Source organism: Vitis vinifera, chromosome 4 (genome assembly GCF_030704535.1).
Source record: "Vitis vinifera cultivar Pinot Noir 40024 chromosome 4, ASM3070453v1".
NCBI lineage: Eukaryota > Viridiplantae > Streptophyta > Magnoliopsida > Vitales > Vitaceae > Vitis > Vitis vinifera.
In genome coordinates this window covers 21594890-21619242 of record NC_081808.1, presented here as the reverse complement: position 1 = coordinate 21619242, position 24353 = coordinate 21594890, and the positions used below count along the sequence as shown (strand labels likewise).

The 24353-nt window shown below is 36.6% G+C and overlaps 2 protein-coding genes across 4 annotated transcripts; one reads left to right on the top strand and one right to left on the bottom strand.

The window, feature by feature from the left end:
* The first annotated feature begins 527 nt into the window (after positions 1–527).
* Positions 528–4979, top strand: LOC100243706 (uncharacterized). Of its 3 annotated transcripts, none has more exons than XM_002265451.5 (4): positions 528–987; positions 1618–1741; positions 1858–2025; positions 3116–4979. In XM_002265451.5, the coding sequence occupies exons 1-4, from the start codon at positions 800–802 to the stop codon at positions 4703–4705; spliced, it is 2070 nt and encodes a 689-aa protein (XP_002265487.3). In that variant the 5' UTR covers positions 528–799; the 3' UTR covers positions 4706–4979. The 3 variants fall into 3 exon arrangements, with proteins under 3 accessions (XP_002265487.3, XP_010649010.2, XP_010649011.2); XM_010650708.3 differs by having other exon boundaries at positions 1855–2025; XM_010650709.3 differs by having other exon boundaries at positions 683–987; positions 1861–2025.
* A 2100-nt stretch (positions 4980–7079) lies between these two features.
* Positions 7080–22958, bottom strand: LOC100257366 (26S proteasome non-ATPase regulatory subunit 4 homolog). The gene is made up of 11 exons (XM_002264522.4): positions 22790–22958; positions 22554–22667; positions 22106–22211; positions 20701–20815; positions 20406–20615; positions 19984–20293; positions 9206–9329; positions 7916–8019; positions 7690–7758; positions 7491–7578; positions 7080–7393 (listed from the first exon to the last, which is right to left on the bottom strand). The coding sequence occupies exons 1-10, from the start codon at positions 22799–22801 to the stop codon at positions 7528–7530; spliced, it is 1215 nt and encodes a 404-aa protein (XP_002264558.1). The 5' UTR covers positions 22802–22958; the 3' UTR covers positions 7080–7393; positions 7491–7527.
* Between the last annotated feature and the right edge of the window lie 1395 nt (positions 22959–24353).

Below are 24353 nucleotides of genomic sequence, written 5' to 3'. Positions count from 1 at the left end.
TAATGCTTTTTTTAAAAAAAAAATCCATAGCATGGAATGATTCCATCGAGAATATCAAAATTTACAAATTTATAACATTTGTTGACATTTTTGCAATTAATGACAATATAATAATTGTATTTAAAAATATGAAATATTTTTAATACAATATTCCTACTAAATATTATTTATCATTTTTTGTTGTACATGTAGTAGCATTTTTTATTTTTTAAACTAGGGTATTAAGAAAAAGTGTCCTTTTAATTTTAAAAATAGAAATAATAGTAATTTTTATAAGGAACTTTATAGACTTATATTAAAAATTAATGATTTTTGAAAATTGACAAAAAAAATAATAATAATTAAGGTATTAAAATTTTTTATTATGATATGTTTAAAAATACATTTTATATAAAAGTTTTTAATTTTTATATATAAATTTATATTTTTTAAAACAAAAAATAAAAATTTATATTTTTAAAAATAAAAAATATATCTAAATACAACATTTTTATTTTTATTGATGATCGAGAAACCTTCCATGATCAAGCTCTTTCTCGATACACTTTGCAACAATCAAATATCAGATAAATTCAGTATAAGAGGCACGTGCTATTTGACCCTACCTCTAGAGTGTTTTTTTTTTTTTTTTTTTTAAATAATAATAATAATAATAATAAATAAATGATTGCAAATATAAGATTACAACGAAATGGGCGAACCTCCGGAAGAAAAAAGGAAAGAAGTGAAAATAAAAGCAGCAGAATTTGCAGATCTAAACCTCTGAAAAATCTGGAATTGGAATTGAAATTGAAGATCTATGGCGTTGAAGTTTTTGAACAAGAAGGGATGGCACACGGGGAGTCTTCGGAACATAGAGAACGTGTGGAAGGCTGAGCAGAAGCATGACGCTGAGCAGAAGAAATTGGAAGAGCTCCGCAAACAGATTCTGGAGGAGAGGGAGCGCTCAGAATATCGGCTCCTCCAGGAACAAGCTGGCCTCGTTCCGTATGTTACTCTCGCTGTTTTTTGTCATACTTTCTTCATATTAGGATTAGGGTTTCTGATACAATATCTCGGCTTTGCAGAATTTTTTTATTGGATTATAATTTTCTGATGTTAGAGTTAGGGTTAGGGGGTAGGTTTACAATAATTCTGGTTTGAATGATTTATTAAATGGATAATAATTTGCTGATTTTATGGTTAGGGTTAGGGTTCACAATATTTTGGTTTGGAAGGATCTATGGAATTAACCCATTTTTTTCATTATAAATGGTTGGTTTTAAGCTTCGGGTTAGGCCTATAGTTAGGGTTTATAATATCTCTGGTTTAACGAATTTATGAAAGTTTGGGTTTGACTAATTAATTCTTTATGAAATGGATTACGATTTGTCGATTTTATGGCTATGGTTAAGGTTAGGGTTTGCAGCATTCCAGTAGGATCTATGAAAATGTTCCATTTTGTCATTACATTATTCTTTTTTTTTTTTTTAATATAATTTGTTGATTTTAAACTTAGGGTTAAATTTATGAAATCAATCTAGTTTCTTGTTTCGTTTTGCATATTAGGATTTATGATGTTTAAGTGTTTTGAATAATTTATGAAATTAATTCTTTTTTAACTACTTTATTTTTCAGCAAGCAAGAGAGATTGGAATTTCTTTATGATTCTGGATTAGCAGTAGGAAAGGGCAGCTCTGATGGATTCAAAGCACTGGAAGCCCTGCCCAGCAACGATGTAGCCTCCTCTTCTTCTGCCAAGGTAATTTGAAGTTCGGTTATTTGCCAGTGCTTTAGCCTTTTGATTGATGAATAAAAGGCACATGATTTATTCAAGAGCTGTTTTTTGAATTTTGAATTTGTGGTATGTCTTAGCAGCAGCAACCATCCGTGCCAGGAGCTTTATTTGAGGAGAAACCTCAATCTGCCAATGATACATGGAGGAAACTTCATTCTGATCCTTTGCTTATGATTCGACAGCGAGAACAAGAAGCCCTGGCACACATTAAGAACAATCCAGTTCAGATGGCCATGATCCGCAAATCTGTAAGTTTATCCCATTTATAAGCTAAATATTAGTGGCAGGAGTTGTGATGGTATGGTAATTGTTTTTTCACAAGTAATTATCTTTTATGAACAAAAACTTTATTGAAGAGTGCATACTAGTGTAAATAAGTACAAGTTTGAGTGGGCGTTTGGTAAAACTTAATGTTTGTTACTTAATGACTTAAGTTGACTTTAAGTGAAATTGCTCTTAAGTTGTTAAATTAGAACCTATTAATTATATTTTACTTTAAGTGTTTAAGTTGTTTGATCAAATTAACTTAAAATTTATTTTAAGTTATCAAATTCACATTTACCCTCATTAGTTGTAATTGATATTTATCATCATTAATTTTAACTAATATATATTTTTATTGATCTTAAGCAATAAATTTGTTTATTAAATATCTATATTTAAAGTATTGTAGATATATAAAATAACCTTAAAATATTTATTATAAAAAATGACTCAGAAATGTGGAGTCATGGTTGTTAAATATACTCTCCTTACATATGGGTAAATGAAACAAAAAAGATTTAAGATTAATAATTAGTTAATTATTTTGACTTGATACGTAAAGTCATTTTTAATTTCAAGTTGTGATATTAAGCTGTTTTACCAAACATGTTTAATCTACTTAATAATTGAAATTAAGTTATTAAGTCACTTTAAGTCATTAAGTAAATCACCAAACACCCTCTGAATGTCCATAGAATTCTTAGAATATTTTTATTTCCCTAGAGTGAAAATAGCAAGCTATTAAAAATGACTAAACAACCTTGAACTTGTCTGTTTAGACAGATTTGTGGGGCCAACGTGCCTAATGACACCAAGGATGAAAAATAGGAGATTATGAATCAAGTTAAAAACTGAGATTGCGTGATTAGGTTGGAAGCCACATGACATCTCCCCCAAAAAAATTCTATGGAACATTGATATATGATGAAGATATGAGTTCTATTGAAAGAAATCAACAAAATTATGTTATCTATGGCATTTTGTTTAACTACATTGTACACCAAAATTCTTTACAATGATTCTGCACCAAAGCTTTTGCTGATCATGCTGCTGTCCTTGTTGATTTTTTGGTAGGTGGAAGAGAAAAAGCCCAAGGAGAAGAAACACGATAGAAAAGAGGAAAAGAAACTTCATCACAAGAGTTCAAAGCATCACACGCATTCTTCATCGAGACACCAATCTGAAAATGTCACTCCTGAAGAAGAAAGAAGAAAGGATGGTAGCCATAAGAGGTCAAATTATGAGGAAAAAGCACCAACAGATTCAGAAGATGAATCAGGTGAAAGGGGAAGATTAAAAAGGAAGAAACACCACAAGGAACTGAATCACAAGGAGAGGTCAAATTATGATAAAACACAGCAAGATTTGGACAATGAATCAGGTGACAGGGAGAGACCAAGAGACAAGAGACACCACAAGGACCTGAAGCACAAGGAGAGGTCAAATTATGATAAAACGCAGCAAGATTTGGATGATGAATCAGGTGACAGGGAGAGACCAAGAGACAAGAGACACCACAAGGACCTGAAGCACAAGGAGAGGTCAAATTATGATAAAACACAGCAAGATTCGGATGATGAATCAGGTGACAGGGAGAGACCAGGAGACAAGAGACAGCACCAGGACCTGAAGCACAAGGAGAGGTCAAATTATGATAAAACACAGCAAGATTGGGACGATGAATCAGGTGACAGGGAGAGGCCAAGAGACAAGAGACACCACAAGGACCTAAAGCACAAGGAGAGGTCAAATTATGATAAAACACAGCAAGATTTGGACGATGAATCAGGTGACAGGGAGAGACCAAGAGACAAGAGACAGCACCAGGACCTGAAGCACAAGGAGAGGTCAAATTATGATAAAACACAGCAAGATTGGGACGATGAATCAGGTGACAGGGAGAGACCAAGAGACAAGAGACAGCACCAGGACCTGAAGCACAAGGAGAGGTCAAATTATGATAAAACACAGCAAGACTTGGACAATGAATCAGGTGACAGGGAGAGACCAAGAGACAAGAGACAGCACCAGGACCTCAAGCACAAGGAGAGGTCAAATTATGATAAAACACAGCAGGATTTGGATGATGAATCAGGTGACAGGGAGAAACCAAGAGACAAGAGACACCACAAGGACCTGAAATACAAAGAGCAAACATCCAGTGGCCTGTCTGACCTGAAATCTGGAGAAAATGACAATCTGGAAAGAATCAAGAATAGGGAGAAGTCGAAGCATGATAAATATTCTTCAGGAGAAAGGAAAAATAATGTTGCTTCTAGGGAGGAGACAGGGAGCAAAAAATTTTCTCAAGCAAGTCATTCTGATTCTCCTGCTAATCGCCATGAATCACACTATAGGCGCCGAAACACTGCTCCAAAACTTTCTGAAGAAGAGAGAGCTGCGAGGTTGCGAGAGATGCAAATGGATGTTGAGCTGCATGAAGAGCAGAGACGGAAACGCCTGAGGAAGGCTGAGGAAAATGATGCACAAGAGGCTACTCAAGCAGGCATATCCCAGGGAAGGGATTTCTTAGATGCTACTCACAAGAGTGTGTATGGTGCTGAGAAGGGAGGAAGCTCGACAATAGAGGAAAGCGTTCGTCGCCGCACACATTATTTGCAGGGCAGGTCAGAAGTGGGAGAAGGCAATGCATTCCGGCGGTGAAGCCTTTGCTCTGTGTGCTCATTCGTCGCAGCCTCTTCTCCTTGAAATGTATGGCTTTCCATGCACCAACTTGACATCCAGCTGCATTGGATTGTAATGACAAGCTGCTCCCTGTTGAGCTGAATTTAGTCCTGTAACTTATTTTCTTCACGGGTCCTGGGTTGAGTAAATGGATCTGGGTTACTTCTGGAGGCACTGAGGCAGTCCCTGATTGGGTTGTAAACTTCTCCCCAGATAATTCTACCGTTGCATTTATATCATTCTCTTTTCCATAGTTATAGCCTGAAGGATAAGTGGGAATTCTTCCTTTTTCCCCCTTTGGATCATTTTGGTATATGATAAAAAAAAGTCTACGGATTCAAAGTACAGGGAGATTGGAGGCCATATACTTATACACAGTGGCGTTGAATGCCTGTCTAGTTACTGAATAATCTGTGATTGGTATTAGGTACCGTCCTCCAATGTGATTCATGTTAAGTCATTAAGCTTGGAATGAGTGGTGTATGTATGGTTTAATGAGGTTTATTGATGGTGGAATCAAACAATTGAGGCCATTCTTACCATGATTTTATTGCATTGAAAGGCTCTTATTGGCTCAGTCTTGCAGCTTCATCTTCCCCAGATAAACAGTTTTGTTAGTTTTGTTGATCTTCTTTTATTTACTTTACGCGAATATAAAACCATGAAGGGAAAATATCATGTTCTTTTATTCATTTCATGTAGATGGTTGTCAATTATTAAGATTATTTTGAGAAGTTTTTAGAGATTTAGGTGATGAAGATAATTGAAACAATCTATTCATGTATAAATTTATTTTTATAAACATATTTTTTTGAAAATAATTTATAAAAGTTGACGTGGATTTTGTTAGTATTATTTTAATTCAAATACAGGGAAATATAATTATTCAAATGAAAGGACTTAGATGATGCATTTTGTTAGTATTTATATTTTATTATTACTAAAATAATTTTCTAATTTAAATAAATCAGAAAAACATCAACCATTGAGAAGAAAAAAAATAATTTTATTATATATTAATACCTTAATATATTTTCTATAAGACAGTCATTTTTTATGCCCTTATTTATATATATATATTTTTTATATCCTACTCATAATTTTAAAAAAAAAAAAAAACGTACATATTTACCCACATGAGTAATGAGTTTGAGGGAGGGTAGAAGCAGACAAACAAGACAAAGTTGGAGAGAGTGGCAATATGAGAGGAAGGAATTCTAGGAGAGTGGCAAAGTTGGTTCAAACTTCAAAGTAGTAAATCTCATGTTAATTATTCAATAATAATGTCAAAGTTTTTTAAGATGACATGTGCCCACTCCCATAAAGCCATTGAAAATAACCCCAAACTAATCTCGAGGAAAATGCTATGATACCATAATGCTATCCACACAAGAAGGAATTCAAACTGTTCAATGTGCAGTGAGGTTTAAACCATTAAATGTGGTACAAACAAATAAGACGACTTAAAAATATGTAAATGATATCATTTGAATGCTGATGTTTTTCCAGTATCATAACTAGACTTAGGTGGTGTTTGTTTTTTTGGCTTTTTGCTGAAAACCATTTAGTTTTAGAATTTAGGTTGTTTGTTTTTTTACTTTTTCATGATTTATTATAAACTTTTTACTAAATAGAAAAAGCCAAAATATGTGACTTTTTCTAAATAGAAAAAAAAACATAATGGTTTTTTTACTTTTTAATACTTAATAGAAATAAAATACTACAAAAACAAACAACCTAATATTTAATACTATTAAGTATTAAGATTCTATTTAGAATTAAGTAAAAAAACAAACACCACCTTAATCTTAAAAATAAATTAAATTAATCAAAGTCTCCTCACACGTAACATCGGCTTCACTATCAAGAAATAGAACAGAGAAACCCATTCTAAGAACATGCCCCGAATATCAAATCAGGTGCACCCGCTATCATATTAGTAAAAGTGGTTATGAAGATGTACCACTAAAAATTCCAGAAAGGATTTTTAACCTTTCTAAAATCACAATCAAACAAGTTCTAAATCTCTAACTCTATAATTTGATCATGCCATAATGAATCTCATCTTTAATTGATTATGTAATACTAAGCCTAGCATTTCGCACATTGGATGCATGGCAGATCATGCCACAATGAAGAGGGTGTGTTATTTGGTCGTGCCTTGATTAAGCATGTAACATCACACATTTTGAACACATGCCAAATAATAGGGTCCCCAGCAATTAACCTTCAATCATGCACATCATGCAATGTCAAAATAAAAATTGGGAGAATTTCAATTCCTGGATATGGATAGGGAGCTCTAGTCCCAACATCCTTGGGAGTGCATGCAGCACATTCGGTGGATAAAACCTTGTAACAAAGGGTTTTCCATTCTCCATTTAATTGGTCCATATTTGATGCGAGCAACTCCAATATGAAATTTCCAAGAGATTTTAACTGGCCAATTGTTCACGTACCTCACAATCATATATATCCATAGTAAAACAAGGCCAGCTCAATTTTCTGGGTAACAACAATGTATAAATATCTAAGGAAGTGCAGAGGTCTCATTTAATTCCCTAGCTTATAAAGTTTGTCTCTGTTCTTCGACGATTCTCCCAAGACACATAAAGTTCATCCATATGCACCCTTATGGCCAATTCACCACAACATAAAGCTACTTGTCTGCAAGAGAAAAAGTTGCCCCACAGAGTTAGCTATTAAGGTAAAAATTCCATATTACTGGTAGTCCAGATAAAGCTTGATGGTTCAAAGTTTAAACCTGAAAAATGAAAACAAATTCCACAGCATCAGATTATTCACTTGTCTTCCTCATCTGGTGCCTTGTCCTCATTCTTCTTCTGCTGGGACTGAGAAGAAACAATTATACAATCAACATCTCTGCCTGACATATTGGGCAATTAGTGGAGGCAAGAAAATGCCTCTTGTAATCAACATAAATTGTAAGTTAACAAACCCACCTCTGACTCATTTTGCATGGATGCTAGCAAATCTTTGACTGAAGGATCATTGGGGTCAACTCCTGGAAGCTGCACAAAATCGAAAATGCTTTTCATGAAATGCTAACTGCAGCAGATCCTCATCTGTCATTTTTCCATCTCCTCTCTCTTGTGTGTGTGTGTGTGTGTGTGCCTGTGCTTGTTTTTCCTTTTTACTTTTTGGAAAAGTGAGGGTTCAGTCACATACAGATGCAAGGATAGAGGACACAAAAGTCTGATCTGTCAACAATTTACTCATGTCGGTCTGACTGGTTGAATCTTTTCCAGTGTCCTGCACAGATAATTGAAGAGCTGCAAGGACAAGAAAAGGGGGAATGGATGAACAAATACACACAGAGGAAAATAATAGTGAGTATTTAGGATGAATGCTAGATTGTTTTAACCCCATAAGATGGTTTTTAAAAACCTGAGGCTCATACAACAATTTAGTAATGTGTCCTTGATTAATTATTGGTAGGAGCCATTTGGAAATTTCATAAGAGATTCAGGGACATTTCTGCCCAGATATTCTAGCCAGCACAAATTATTTAGCTAGTATTTGGATTCTTGGTGTTTCTTAGCACAATTTATTTAGCTAGTATTTGGATTCTTGGTGCTTCTTTGGGATGGCATAGAGAGTCTTCATGTTCAACTAGTGCATTCTCCCAAAAAAAAAAAAAACAAAATTATCTAGGATTTCTGAATTAGCTGCACTTCTTTTATTTATTTATTTGATCGATTGATATCCAAACTAGACAAATCATCAACCTATGTCATCAACTGATGCATCACCTCTCTTATGGAATAACCCCCCCAAAAATAAAGGCTTCAGAAAAAGGCAAAATACAAGGCAACATAGAATAAAAAATATTCATATAAAAAAACTCGCTCTTGTAGCTGACAGCTCACAACCTGTAAGTTATGTAGCTATGAGCAACACATTAAAAAAACCATGTGATAAAATATAAATTTACAAGATACAAACCCTAGAATTACAGGCAGCCTGGACATCACTAGCTTATATTAATACACAGGCTGGAATCACTAAAACACATCTAATTTCATGCAAACTGGATATGAAGTTCTAGCTTCAAGGACAGAGCTCACACCCATGCACACACAGCTCATAAAATACGCATTGGAATCACTAACAAGCATATAACTTCAAGGTGAAATGGATTTTCTAACTGCAATTTAGGAGCTTCAACTATCAAGTTGCAAGGACTTGGGGTGGGATGTGGGTGGCTACAGGTAAGGGGGAAAATATGTTACCTATTAAAAAAGGAAGGAGCCTTCACTCACATACACATGCTCACGAGCATGCACATACTTACACAGCTCATGAAATATACAGCCTAAAATCATTAGCACAGAGAATATCATAGTGGTGCACACACTGGCATTCATGATAGGCCACCAGTAATGGAAGGATGAGTTATAGAGGCGGGACAGACCATAAAACCTCTACATACAACAAAAAGGGATTGAGCAAACTCACCAAGAGCCAAGTCCTGATCATCTGCAGCTGCCTCAGACATATCTGTGTCTCTCATGGCAAGGCTAGTGGCAGGGTCATCCATAGACATTGCAAGGGCCTGCTGTAGCAAAGCATTCTCATCATCCTGTCAGCATTTCAGAGTCAGGTCAAGTAGTAATAAATGTCCTAAATCATGAACACAGAAAAAAGCCAGCAAGGCAAAATCATGATATGCCAAGGAGTTTTGACTGAAATCAGTAATAAGATGTAGCCCCTTATAAGGGAGTGGATCATGACATAGATTTCTGTTAGATTTAGAAACAGAAAAATTCACACATCTTCACATTTACCATGGTTTGAGCTCTTATTAACACCAGCTTGTTGACAAAAATGAAAGTGAGTTGAGTACAGTGAGAATAACAGGTCCCATTGCTCTGTCTCCATATCTTTGGATATAAATGTTGGATATAAATATGAGCAAAGGACTCGTACTCCTATCCTGAGGAGAGAGGTTCATATTGAGCCAAAAAATCTCCTCTCTTCATTTTAAGTAAAAGTGAAAAATATTTTTTTTGATAAGCAAACAGAGCAAATATTATAATAAAGAAAGCACCAAGAAAAAGGCATCGTAAGGTACACACAATGTATACAAAGAGCACCATCACAGGCAAGGAAAAAGAAAAGGAAAAACAAAAAACCACCTTCCTCTCCTTACTTTGAGCTTAGCTAGCTGACAAAACCTACCTTTGATGTAGCATGATCATCTATATGCAATCTAGCCCAATTCATGAAGTTATACAAAAAAGAAGATTTAATCATGATCATCTATATGCAATCTAGCCCAATTCATGAAGTTATACAAAAAAGAAGATTTAATCACTTGTTCTTACTGCTCTACACCTTAGAAAGACTTCCTGTTTCTTTCCTTCCATAATGTCTAAAAAAGGCACAAAGGAGTGACCCTCTAAGCTTTCTTTCTCTTCTTTCCAACAAAAGATTCATGCCAACTCAGAAGATTGCCTCGTAATGGAGCCCAAGCCTCTCCAAACAAAGAGAAAACCAATTACCGCAGGATTTTCACTATGGGACAATGAAGAAAGCAAGTGATTAACTGACTCTTCATCCCTTTCACACATGTAGCATCTGTTTGGAAAGCTCCAACCCCTCCTCCTAAGCTGATCAAAAGTTAAAATCTTTCCTCAAAAGGCTTGTCAAGAGAAGAAACCTACCTTATTCCAAATGATGCTTGATGGGAAAAACTCAATTTTTCCTTGGGCTAGGGATGTATAGAAAGATTTGATGAAAAACTTATGAGCCTTAGTTTCCTTACCACCCAAACTGCCTTCCTCATCCCTTCTAATTGAGAAAGGATGCAGTTTCAGGAAAAATAAATAAATAGAAAAAGAAACAAAAAAAGGAAAAAAAAAAAAGAAGGAAAAAAAAGCCTCCACTCCTTCTGCTTCCTAATCCTAGAGTTGTTAGTGGAAATGGGGGCTACATCAGCTCTCTTTCCCATCTTGCTCCAACAAATCTGCCGTCCAAGAGTCTTTGTCAATGGCTATGTCAAATCAAAATGAGAAAGCCTCTCCTAATGAGATTTCACCACACCAAAGATCTTTCAAAAATTTTATTTATCTATCATTGCCCTTGAGCACCATCTCCCTTCTTTTGACCCATACTTTCCATCTATAACTTGTTTCCAAAGGGACTCTCTCACTGACGTGAATCTCCTGCTCCATTTACTAAGAGTCTTTGTCAATGGCTATGTCAAATCACATTGAGAAAGCCTCTTCCAATGAGATTTCACCACACCAAGTATTTTATTCATCTATCATTACCCACAATGAGGTGGCTTCTCTTCTAAAGACTTCCCACCATTTTTTATGGCCTTCCACAGCTCCATTGTATAGCCATTCCTCGTAGCCCTTGAGCACCATCCCGTCTTCTGATCTACAACTTGTTGCCAAAGGGACTCCCTTGCTGACATGAATCTTCAACTCCATTTACCAAGAAGAGCCTTCTTAAGAGTATGGAGATTTTTTATGCCAAGCCCCAACATCCTTTTTGTCCAAGCAAATAGTAGTCCAATTAACCAAGTGATAAAATAAGTAAACCAATATGTACCATTCTCTAATTTGAATACTACAGTTCCTACAAAAACCTAACACTTGATATTCTGCAACATGGATTAATTTTAGCAAGCTCATGGTTGTTTTTTTAAATAGCAATCCAAAAAACCCATAATCTTCCCAACTCTTCCTTGTATTTTAGGTTTCTCAATTCAAACACATCAATTAGTGCATTGCCTCTTCATACAAACATTAGATACTAATCTCATATGTTACCACCACCTATGACCAGCTATGGAGTTTTGGGCTATCCTCATTGATTTCCCATTTGAAAATAAGATATATAGTAGACTATAGTTCAAAGAAATGTCATTTATCTTTAAGAGGCAGAATCACCCTTGTACAGTCTTGTTTGGGCTATCCTCCTTTTGATGGGGAGGGTTTGTGGGAGATTCCAGGTTCAAGTCCCAATGGGGACAAAAATTTACCTATAAAAAAAAAACACAAAAGAAGATTAATGAATTATTTGCTTTATCTAATGCTTGTGTGATTATCTTCTTCCTTCCATGATGTGCTTTGACCTCCTTTATAGTTTATTTCAATTTACCACTATCTTGTCTTCTCTTCAACATACCATCACATCACTTTTTTCCAACCAAATTTACATAGAAAGTTGAAGCCCCTAGAAAAAATCAAGGCTTTTCATTGCCTATTTACATTAGGGATTTGGAATAAACTACTAAGGCTTGCAAAGATGGATTATATCTTGGTTTACATGATGACTATTGCCTCAGGGATTCAAAGGTCCAAAGGCAAAGTTCTTTGGTCAATATTTAATCTTACTTTGATCTAAATGATTAGACTTGAGAAAAATACCAAAAATTATTAGGATAGATGGAGGTCCAAGGAGGCTTTATAGGAGGAGATAAGATCTTTTATCCTCCCTTTTGGTTTCAATTATAGATGTTTTTGTTGGGAATACCATTCAGCTTGGTTTTGCAAGATTGGAGCACTGTTTGTTCTTTGAGTATGCTAGAGATGGAAGCTAAGTTGAGAGCCCCTCTAGCAAGTGCACTCAAGATAAAATTTAATGGTTATTCCTTAGGGAGTCTAGTCACTTAGTGAATGGGAGCATTATGGTATTATCTTAGAAGTTGTAACTAGAACTAGTTATCTAGATAGGCTATCAAGGTGGAGAAACAAGCCCCTTTAGAGGGATTACTCTTGATTAGATCTATGGTTATGTCTAAATTCATTGTGGAGGAGCATTCTGCAACTGTCACCTTTTGAGCATCAAACAAAAATGAGGTCCTTAGAGGTATGGATAATGGTAGCATCAATCATTGGTAATAATACAGTTTTAGAACTCATCACTTGGATTTTCTACTCAGCTAATTAGATAGCAAATTATATAGCTAAGCATGAGGCCCTCATGTTACAGACTTTCTTTAAGGGATCTTTTACCTCTCTGAGCCTGATCAAAAATAATTTTTTTTTACCTCTATGAGCATTCATCTTATTTATCTAAATTTGAAGGTTTTTCTTTCTCTTTCTTTTTCCCCTTTTTTTGGCAATCATTACTTCAAGCCCCTCCTTGTTTGTTTTCTTTTCAATAGAACCTTTTCTTTTCTGTTTGAATGTTATTCTTTGTAGAGTATGGCTTGTCCTTCACTGCAGCCTCATTTGGGAGAGCTTCCTAAACCCTAAAACTAATGTTTAAACACAACTTTTCGGTACATTTGGATAGAAATCTCAGCCATGAGAACACACTTCCAAACATAATTTCTTTTTTTTTATCAGAAACGAAGAAAAATATATTAATAGAAGAAAAGATACAAGAGAAAGAAGAGATACAAGAAAAAGAGAAGAAAACAAGAGAAGGATGAGAGGTCCTTCCCACAAAAACAAAAAACTGAACAACAGTGAAAACACCCAACTATAGAAAACTAAAAACAAAGAAAAACCCCAACACTCTCAAACTTTTGAATCGCAAACCGCAGTCTAGTTGATTTGTAAAATACTTAAGAGGAACTCCTCTAAAACATCTCTTCCGTTCTCCCCTTATCCTCAAAGATCCTATTGTTTCTCTCTTGCCACACCATCCATAACAAAGTAAGGCAAGCGATTTGTCAAAGTGTCTTGCCTCTTAATGAGTTCCCTAAGCCTTTAAAAGCAATAACCAGCATGTCCTCAATACTCCTTGGAGGGACCCAAGCCAACCCTGCTAGATTGAACAACTTGTGCCAGAGTCCAATGGTAACAGGACAATGAAGAAAAAGGTGGTTGATCGATTCTCCATTTCCTTAGCAAAGAATGCACCATTGAGGACAGAGGGATTTGTAGGGTCTTCTCAATTGCAACTTGTCATTGATGTTTACCTTCCCATGTGCTACTAACCAAGCGAGGGCCTTAACCTTTGAGGGGGCTTTTGAACTCCACAAGAACTTGGCCGGAAGGAACAAGATAGGATTTGAGACTTTTGACAAGGCCAAGAAAAAAGATTTCACTAAAAACAAGTCTGATGATGACAAAGACCACGCTCTTGAATCTGCCAAATAATGAGAATAAAGTACTAAACTAAGGGAAGACATTAATTTCTGAAGGAGATCAATTTCTAAATCAGTAAGATTGCAGCGAAAATTAAAATTCCAAGACAATGGAAAGGAATTGCCAAGGACATTTGAGACAGTGAGGTTTTTTACAGAAATAACTCTATAAAGACCAGCAAATTGAGAGCACAAAGTTTGGTTACACCTCCAAAGATCTTCCCAAAAACGAATTCTCTTCCCATTCCCCACCACTAGGCGGACAAAAAGGGAAAAATCCTAGAAAACTTGAGCAATAGCCTTCCAAGGACATCTGTGTGACCATTTAACCACCATGTTGGCGTCCTATCCATTAGGATGTGTCCCATAAATACTCGCAATAACCTTATGCCAAAGACCATTTCTTTCTCTAGGGAACCTCCAAAGCCATTTCCCTAAGAGAGCACTATTTCTCAAAGAAGTCTTCCCAAAACCCAAACCTCTCAACTCCTTTGGTCTACTAACAACATCCCATCAATAAGATGATCTTTCTTCCCTTCCCCCACTCCAGACCAAAGAAAATCCCTTTGCAGTTTCTCAATCTTTGATGCTATTGATATTGGGTTTTGAAGAGGGAGAGGAAGTAGCTAGGGATGTGAGACAGACTTGACTAAATTAAAGCAATCCTCTCTCCCAGAGACAAAAAGGCTTTTTTCCAACCATCCAACCTCCTCAAAAATCTCTCAACCACCGGATCCCAAAAGCCTATTGTCTTTGGGTTCCCTCCCAATGGAAGGCCTAAATAAGACAAAGGTCACTTAGACACTCTGCAATCAAAAACCAAGGCCAAACTGGACAACAACTCCTACCTAGTATTAATACCTAAAATGGTGCTTTTTTCTAAGTTGATTTTTAAACCTGATACTTGCCCAAAACACCAAAAGGATAATCTTGAGGTTTTGAAGATGTTCCAAAGAGGCTTTAGAGAAAAAGATGGTGTCATCTGCAAACTGTAGCAAAGACACTCTAATCCAATCCCTCCCCACAAAGAAACCCTCAGTTAGCCCAGTTTCCTCTGCTCTGATCATCAACCTACTTAGAACATCTACTACTAAAGTAAAAAGGAAAGGAAAAAGGGGGTCTCCTTGTCTCAAACCTCTAAAGGCCTTAACCCAACCCTTTGCATTCCCATTAACTAGGATTGCAAAACTTGATGAAGACAAGTATCCCCTTATCCAAGATCTCCATTTCGGGTTGAACCCCTTCCTTTCTACCACATGATCTAAAAAGCCCCAATCCACATGATCATAGGTCTTCTCAAAATCGATTTTGAAGACAACCCCTTCCTCCCCTGACCTTCTTTTCTCATCCACCACTTCATTGGCTATCAACACAGCATCCAAAATGTGTCTCCCTTCAACAAAGGCTCCTTGAGAGCCATAGATTGTTTCATGGAGGACTTTGCGTAAATGCCCTGATAAGACCTTAGCAATAATCTTATATAAACTTGTAACCAAGCTAATAGGTCTATAATCTGAAATTTTAAAAGTTTGGCTTTTCTTAGGCATCATAGCAATGAAGGTCGCATTTGTACTTTGATTTATTATCCCATTGGTGTGGAACTCAAGAAACACCCTCATAAGATCCTCTTTGATCACATCCCAACACTCTTGATATACTGCAATAGTAAAACCATCAGGACCAAGGGTCTGTTCCTTATTCAATTGGAAGACTGCCATTCATACCTCCTCTTCAGAAAAAGGCCTATCCAGCTAAACCGCACTCTCTCCAGGAATAGGGACCCAATCTACTCCTTCAACCCTCCAAGAAGCACCTTCGGGTTTGGAATAGAGTTTCCCAAAGAAATTTACAATCTCCTCAAAGATAACTTCAATGTTGCTTAAAGTCACCCCCATCTCAGAGATCAAAGACTTAATGAACTTCCTGCTTCACCTTCCATTGGCCATTCTGTGAAAGAACTTAGAATTGCAATCCCCTTCTTTAATTCACTTGACCTTAGATTTTTGTCTCCAATAAACCTCTTCCTTTAATAACAAATCCTCTAGCTCCCTTCTTCTTAAGGTCTTTTCTGATACCAAAACAAGATTCAAATTCCTTTCTTGTTCAATTAGATCAATCCTACCTAAAGTCCGAAAGAATAAGCTTTTTCCTCTCTCTTAAATCTCCAAATGCCACTTTATTCCAATCTTTCAACTTTGATTTAACAAACTTTAATTTTCTCATGAACTTGTGACCTTCCCAACCTTCAACCGTACACTCTTGCCATCAATCACTAAACTTCTTCTTAAACTCAGGATGGAGCAACCACATATTCTCAAACTTGAAAGGAGTCGGACTCCATTTTAAAGGATTAGTTTCCAAACAAATTGGGCTATGATCTGAGGTCCATCTAGGAAGCGCCTCTTGAAGACTTTGAGAGAAAAAGGAATCTCACTCAGAAGAAAACAAAAACTTATCCAACCTCTTGCAAATAGGAACAACCTGCATGTTTGACCAAGTAAAATCCGCATTTCTTAGAGGGGGATCCAAGAAACCACTCTCCCTTATAAACTTGTCAAAACACCTCATGTTGAATGTTAGCCTAGAATCACCCAATTACTCAGAGATCCTCCTGATTACATTAAAATCCCCTCCTACACACCACAATGGGAAAGTCAAACTGTACAGGTCTTGAAGCTCCAACCAAAAGTCCTTCCTCCACAAAGGCTTATTCGGGCCATACACTGAAGTTAACCAAAAAGACCCTTCCTCACTAGAGTTCAACTTCACAGCTACAGAGAAATATCCCAACACCTTCTCTGTGCATTTGAACTTATTTGAATCCCACATAATCACAATCCCCCCTGAAGCCCCACAAGCAGGAAGAGCAGCCCACTCCATGCTTCTACCTTTCCAAACACTACTCACAAACCTCTTATCCCAAATTTCTCTCTTTGTTTCCTGGAGCATCACAACATTTGGATCTTGAGACCTTAAAAACCTTCTGACAATCCTTTTCTTCTTGGAACCTAATCATCTTGTATTCCAACTTAAGATCTTCATGTAAACAAAAAACCCAGCACAAACTGCAACCAAACCTAAGCCTCTCCCTTGGTTCCACAATCATTTTTCCTCTTCCTTCTGAAATAGACCTTGTCCGTAGAAAGAGTACTCTTGCTCTCTAATTCCGCACCTTTTCCATTATCTCTGACAATTCTAATCCTCAAACTCTCCAAAACCGACTAAACCTTGACCATCTTCCTAGGCATGAGGCCCTCAATCTGAAAAGCTTTCAACAGGAGGGTGGGAGGTTCTGGCTTTGGGGACGAATCATTGCCTAAGACACAAAGCTCCTCTGGGCTACTAAGTGATTCCCTAAGGAAATGACAGGCTTTAAAATTTCAGTTAGAGGCTTCTACGGGAAACACCACACCTTCAGAAAAGGGCACGCCAACACGACGACTAAGCTCAACACCATGAGAATTTGAAAAGGGAACACACTGAGAAGCAAAGTTGACTCCAACGGAATCGAAAAAAAAAAGGTTGACATCGAAAAGGATGAATAGCAGAAACAGAAGAGACGGGAAGAGATTTTGGAGCAAAAGCCCCAGCCAAAGGATGGCCCTACTCAGAGAAAGCTGAGAAAGGAGGACACACCTTGTTTACTAAACTGCAACACGAAATCCCTTCGTCTCCCTGTCTCCCCGGTGAAATCTTGGGAAGTTTTTGGAACAGGAGAAAGAACGCCCTTATTGGAGACTAAATTGCCTCGAAAAATGGCTAGATTTGCTTCCGCTGAGCCACCCCCATCTAGGTTATGTTTCGGTGCAAAAGGTGACACCTTTAGGCTCGGAGGCCAACTTCTCACTTTGCGCCTTGGAGAGACTGAGGGGCCTTTTAACTTTGACGACTCTTGAGAGTGAACAATCGATGTTACCTTCTTTGCGGAGAAACCTGAGCATTGGAGCTTTGAGGACAAAGGCGCTATAGGGCCGCCATTAGAGAATCCTGCTTCTGTTTCGTGGACTGGGCCAGCAGGAGGCCTAAAACTCTTCGCCCCAAACTGGGCCCTAACGATCGGGCTTTAAAAAAGGCATTTGGCTTTGTTGGCCCGATAACGCTTCCCACTGTTGGGCCCAAGAGACTCTCTCCCCATTCTTTCTCCGCTTTGTAAGCCAAATTTGAAACTGAAGAACGAGAACGGGAACGATGACGAGACCTCCAGCTGTAGCACTCATTGTCCCTAGTAGTAGCACGTAGCCTCGCAACGTTCTTTGGCCTCTAAGAGACGCAACCTCCCGTTGACATCAACTCGTCCTTGCTGCAAGTTAACTCAGGCCTGAGAAAGTCGTCTCCTTCCACTTCTCCGATGACTGAAACTACAACCATAAATGACCAGGCCCCATCTTCCACCTCTAGCAACGCAGGTAGCACGACATTTGGAAGCATCTCCACCCATAACTTTACCTTCAACAAGTCTACAAGCTTCAGAGATTCCCGTGCCACCTTCGTTACCTTCCCTCTCTTCTGCAGAATGTATCTCAGTTGAACCTCGTCCCACAAATGAAAAGAAAGGCCTCTTAGTTCTAACCAACCCCTTCTAAATTTTCTGAATACAACAGTATTTTCTCTTGGCGACCATCTCCTCAAAACAACAGACCCTTCTCTCACTATTTAACTCCCCTGATCTTGAAACCAATCAGCTCTCCTTGCAGAATCCACGAAAAAACACCCCTTGTAAGCGGAAATAGGGGTTACAGACACCATTCCTTTCGTACCCATCATCCTCGCAATAGCTTTTCCTACATAAAACCAATCTAGTACTTTTCCTTTACTTTCACAAATTACAGCTCTGGCCCATTTTTCAACTGGCAGCAGAGCTTCGTTCCTAAGTCCTTCCTCTGCAACCACATCTCCATCGGACCAACCTCTTCTGTAAATGCCCTTACTCACCTAAGAATCTTTAATCATCTCCTTCGAGGCTCTTACAACTTGATCAGACAAGTCTTGCATTGAAGAAATCGCCTTCCTAGGGGCTTCCCACCCATTGCCTTTAACACCCTCAGGAACAACTAGAACTAGAGGTTTACTCTTTGTAACAATTTCTGTAATTTTCCTAAATCTCCCTCTACTATTGAAACAAATCTCCATCAAATGAGTCCTACTATTGCCCCTAATCTTTCGAATAAAACCCTTGGAAGCCTCCAACTCCACAACTTTCTTCAAATGCTCCGACAACCAATCGAACTCCTCCTCTCCAAAACCTATCGAAACAACAAAACCTCGACTTCTCTCTATTATTGAGATCCAAGTTCCCCCATTGGAGCCTTCAAACTTTACCTGGAAAGCCTTTCTCTACACTTCAAAAAACTTATCCATTTTTTTCTTTGGCAGTTAATAGGAGAAAAAGAACTTTCAGTAGAAGAATAATCTGAATCTTCCAAACATGATTTCTCTATGATTTAAAGAAGAACAAAGACTCATGCTTTTCCTCAAATGAGATGTAGGAAAGTAGATTTTTAAAGTTTTTTTTTTTAAATTTCAATATACAATTCCCACACATAAAATTCAGTTTTACAACAACAATAGTAGCTTCTTCTCCATTGCGAAATACAAAAGTCATATGCTATCCGAACCCTATGCAATGTTCTCTGACCCAATGAAAGGAATTGGTCATATTTGATGATTATAATAATAATAATAACAACAAAAGTTCCTAGTTTTTTTTTTTTTTTGATAACCATGGATGTCCGGGCCAGCTTACGCGCACCTCGACTAATCCCATGGGACCCTGAAGTTAACGATCGGGTAAATCTCCAGTGGTCCTGAGGGGACTCGAACTGGTGACCATTGGAGAGCAAACCCAAGGCCGGACCAACTGAGCTACCCCTCGGGGTTAACAAGAGTTCCTAGTTTTCAAAATACATAGATCAGTATTCACCAAAAAATACGATAAGATCTACTCCAAGCCAATGCAAAGTTCTTATCTTCTTATATCAGTTAACCACATTGACTTAAGATCTATCTGAATCCTATGATGTTTTAGTTTATTAAAAGTAAAAGAACATTAAAAAATAGGGCAAACAAAATGAAAATGAGAAATCCAGCCTCACACACAAATATGCATGTTAGATGGGTTAAATGGCAGTCAAGCACAAAAAATTAGAAGAGGTATGGGAAATGTTTGAGCAAAGATAAGACAAACCATTAGATCACTTTTCTTATCAGCATCAGAAGCTGCAACATTGGCGTGCTCAGTCATAGTTGCATCTTGAGAACTAGATTGCTGTTCCCCTTCCTTTTCCTGTCTGGAAGCCTCCTCCGCAGCCTTTTTAGCAGCAGCTTCTTGTCTCGCTCTCTCTTCTTCCATTGAAACTCTAAGAGCAAGAGCCAGTTCAGGATCTAAGTTTGGATCCACACCAAAATCAAAACCAGCCACACCACCAGCTGCTGCTGCGGCGGCAGCTGCTGCAAAACCACTTCCACCTTCCCCATCCCCTGTGAAGATGGGTGTACTGCCATGAGGAAACAAAACAAAAGAATATATAAGATGAAATTACACTGTCATAATTTTCTACAATGTCATGCGAGAATGAAAAAAAAAAAAAATGAAAGTTGACCAGTTACCTTATAAGCACGTCAGAAAGAGCATTTGGACCAGCAGGAACATGAACTATGTGGCTACTATCATTGTTGTTTACAGAACCAAGAAGGGCCTCAAGTTTCTCTGGCTTCCCATCATCATCCTCACCAAAATCCACAATATCAATGGCCACACTATTCTTTTTTAGCTTTCTTCCAATCATCTCTAATACCTTCTTGTCATACTTTACAGGACTGAAAGCATTAACAAGAAATAATGAATTTCAAGAACTAGAGAACATGTGAATGAAAAGGCATGCAAAAGCAAAAGAATTCCTACCTTCCAGCAAAGACAATGATCCTTTGTTGCTGCTTTTTGTTTTGTCGATGCTTAAGAGCCAATTGAGCCACTTGGATACCTGCGGCTAAGTTCATCTCACCACCCACCTCTAAACCTGAATTATGTAAAAATATATACCTTAAAAACATCACATATATATACACACACATAAAAAAATCAAGAAGAGGATAAAGATCTGATAAAAATATACAAAATTTAAAGAAAAGATCCACATGGACATTTAAAAGAAAATCTCAACATAGGCATTTAAAAGAAAGGCTCAACAGAGACATTTAAAAGAAAAGCTTCATCATTCTCAAACCCACAGTCATTTGAGAAACAAATGCAAAGTAAAAACAGCATGCATAAAAATAGAAACAAACTTCGTATAAGAAAATTACAAACAAGATAGCACTCATTATAATCCCATTTCCACCTTATCACATCATAGGACTCTAGCAAGGGTGGCAATTCATGTAAGTGGGTTGTATTTGTATCGTTTCAAAGCCTAGACATTCTACTACAAAGGTCAACTCAAACCCAACACGAATAATAACCATATTAAAAACATAAACCTAAATATTATTTTATTATCAAATAGGTAACACATCGTGTAACCCATTTAACTCATTTAATAATCCAGTTGAGTTAGGTTTTATATAAGTCCATCAACTAGACATGTTTCTCAATTGACATGTTTACTTAAAAAATAAAAAATAAAAATAAAAAGATAAAAAAAAGATAAAAATTGATGAGAGTCAAATATTAGTTAAATAGTTTAAAGTTATAATTAGATCAACACAATTATTAAATGGATCAAATTTGTGTTATGTAGATTGACCCAAAAACTACCTATTTATTAAATGGGTTATGCAAGTCAACATGAATTTGACCCAAATTTAATTATACTCAACTCAAACTCATGAAAAGCATGTTGAGTTTGAGCCATGTTGATGAATCATATCAAACTTTGCCACCCCTAAACTCTAGGAAAGTTATTTTATGGCTAAACCAAAACCTAATCTGTTTACTCGTTTTTATAACAACTGATCAACAGAACCCTATGATACTAAGACCCTACTGCACCCACTCCATGGTCGGGTTCTTTGGACAAAAATTAAACTTGTGCAATTGTAAAATCATAAAAACCAAAATCTTCAATTTCCTTAAACTAATAAAGGATAAAAAACTCTCTTCAAAAAATTAGTTAATTATAGGAACTTGTCCATATGGTCTTTTTTTTCCTTATTTTTCTTTTTATAAGCAGCTTGTTCATATCCCCTGCCGCCCAAAGGACAACATGATTCAATGGAGACCAATGGACATGCGTATGAAAAAGAAAACATGATTCAATGGAGACCAATAGACATGCATATTAAAAAGAAAAAAAGGTAAATGAACATACCGTGCATGCACGCCAAGATCTTGCCGAGATCGCTTGTGGGAGTGACCAAAACTCGGACCCCTTTGCCTGCCATTGTAAGAACTCCCACAGTATTTTCTGGATTGGACTGTACAGAAAGAAAAAATTAAAAAGTTTCAATCAGAAACAAATCACTCAAATCGCAAGCAAGCACCGTTCACGGAAAAAAAAAATTCAAAGAAAATCCTCAATGCAACAACAACAATCTCAAAACAAAATGTTCGGAAGAATCGAAGAAAACCTAGAATCTTGCCACAACAGAAATAATAATAATAATAATAATCATAAATCAAAAGCTGTAATTGATTGATGAGAAAATGAAAAAAAAAAAAAAAATCTCCTGCGACTATATTCCAAAATTTCCTTTATTTCTTCTCTTTTATCTTCTTCCTTTTTTTTTTTTTCACAATCAAACGGAAGGCATCGAGACCTGAGTCTTAGCTCCACAGATAAGATTAACGGCGTCGGCTTGAGCCTGAAATCTAGTGGGAGAATAATCGCCATTTCGCATCCATTCGGAATTGTCGATACAGATCATAGTCGCCTGAATCAGAATGATGCAAATTAAAATAATCGGTGAGAAAACCCTAATTTGTGAAAGAAGAAAAAGAGTATAAATATTAGGAAATAGAATGGCAAAAGTGGAAGTAAATAGGATAGGCATACCTCGAGCACCATTGTTAGAGAGCTGGGAGGGTGAGAAGCAGAGCGAAGAAAGATCGAAAAGAAGGCTGAAGAAGGTCTACTATATGCTTGCAAGAGAGGTTTTGTTTAAGTTTTATAAAGTGCGAAGTTTTGATACAGTGCGGTCGGGATTATTTAGATTGTTGACGTGTCTGTGAAGAAAGGACGTGAATTATCAAGATTTCAACCTTTTTTTACCACTTTATTTATTTATTTATTTATTTCGCCTCACATACAAGACTATATATTAAAAATTATAAATTACTTTTTTAACACATTTAATCATTATTTTGAGCATATAAAAAAATTTGTGAAAAAAAGAAAAAAAAAATAATATTACTCTTTAGTTAATCGCCAGCTAATGAAGGGACGTTTGGCATGTTAAAGCAAGATTAAAGATATCGATATTAAATGTAGATTAAACAATATCATTGTTGATTTGTGAACTCTTTGATCATATTGATAGTTGGATGAGTATAACAATTCATCGCACGGTTTTATGATGATTACATGAATCATTCGTTTTCCTCATGACTAACTCTTGCAAATAAGGATAGTGAAGAAACTTCAATTGTAACATTTTGAATGTTAAGTAGAAAAATAAGGAATGCAAGCTAAAAATAATTGTTTGGTTATATGGTGAAGGGATTAGAGTTGATCGATGTGTGTAGTTGAACAAACCTTTTCACTTTTGGAGTTACAATGTTTCTTATATAGATCACCCTAACCTTAATCATCTAACCCTGATTGAGCTAACAATTATCATGTTGGCATATGAGTATTTTAGTACGATGCTAATGGTTAGATAGTTATGCGTTTTTAGGCGATGGTGTTGTTATGCACAAGAACATTGGTTGTCAAGGTTATCTCTACCATTTTTCATTGGGTAGTTGGGTGTATTCTCTATAGATAGGTTATGCTAGTATATGCATGCCTCGACCACTAGCAACTTCCTAGTCATACTACTTTATCCCAATCAAGATGGATAGTTCTGCGAGCAATCCCGTTTTGTTTAAGCTCTTTTATTAAACACCTTTTGGGCCTTCTAAGGTCGGGATCACTAGTTAGACTTTTATGAGTTTACCATCATCTACATCACCATAACAAGTTGGTCGTAAGACACAACCCATTCATCAATGCTAGGCTCCTATATTGGGGTCTAGGATCGTTCAAAAGGATATGGTCCACTTATAGTGGAAAGTGCTTTCTCCATTTGTCAAATATAGTTGAATTATAATATTACTTGCAATGATCACTCTCTTTGATACAATGTTAGGACAATAATTCAAGATTGCGTTTTTGTGTAGTGAGTTGGAAAAATGGATTTATATGCATTTGGTTAAGGGATTCATTATTCCATGTATAGAGGATCATGTTTGCTTGTTGAATATATCTCTTTATTGCTTAAATCAATTTTGATACTGTTGTATACTTTATGATTGTTATAGTTATTTTAAAAGTGAATATGATGATTATGTTTATTACAATCAATTGTTTAATATTTCTTTTATTTATTTAATATAATTTTCTAATGACATGTTAATTA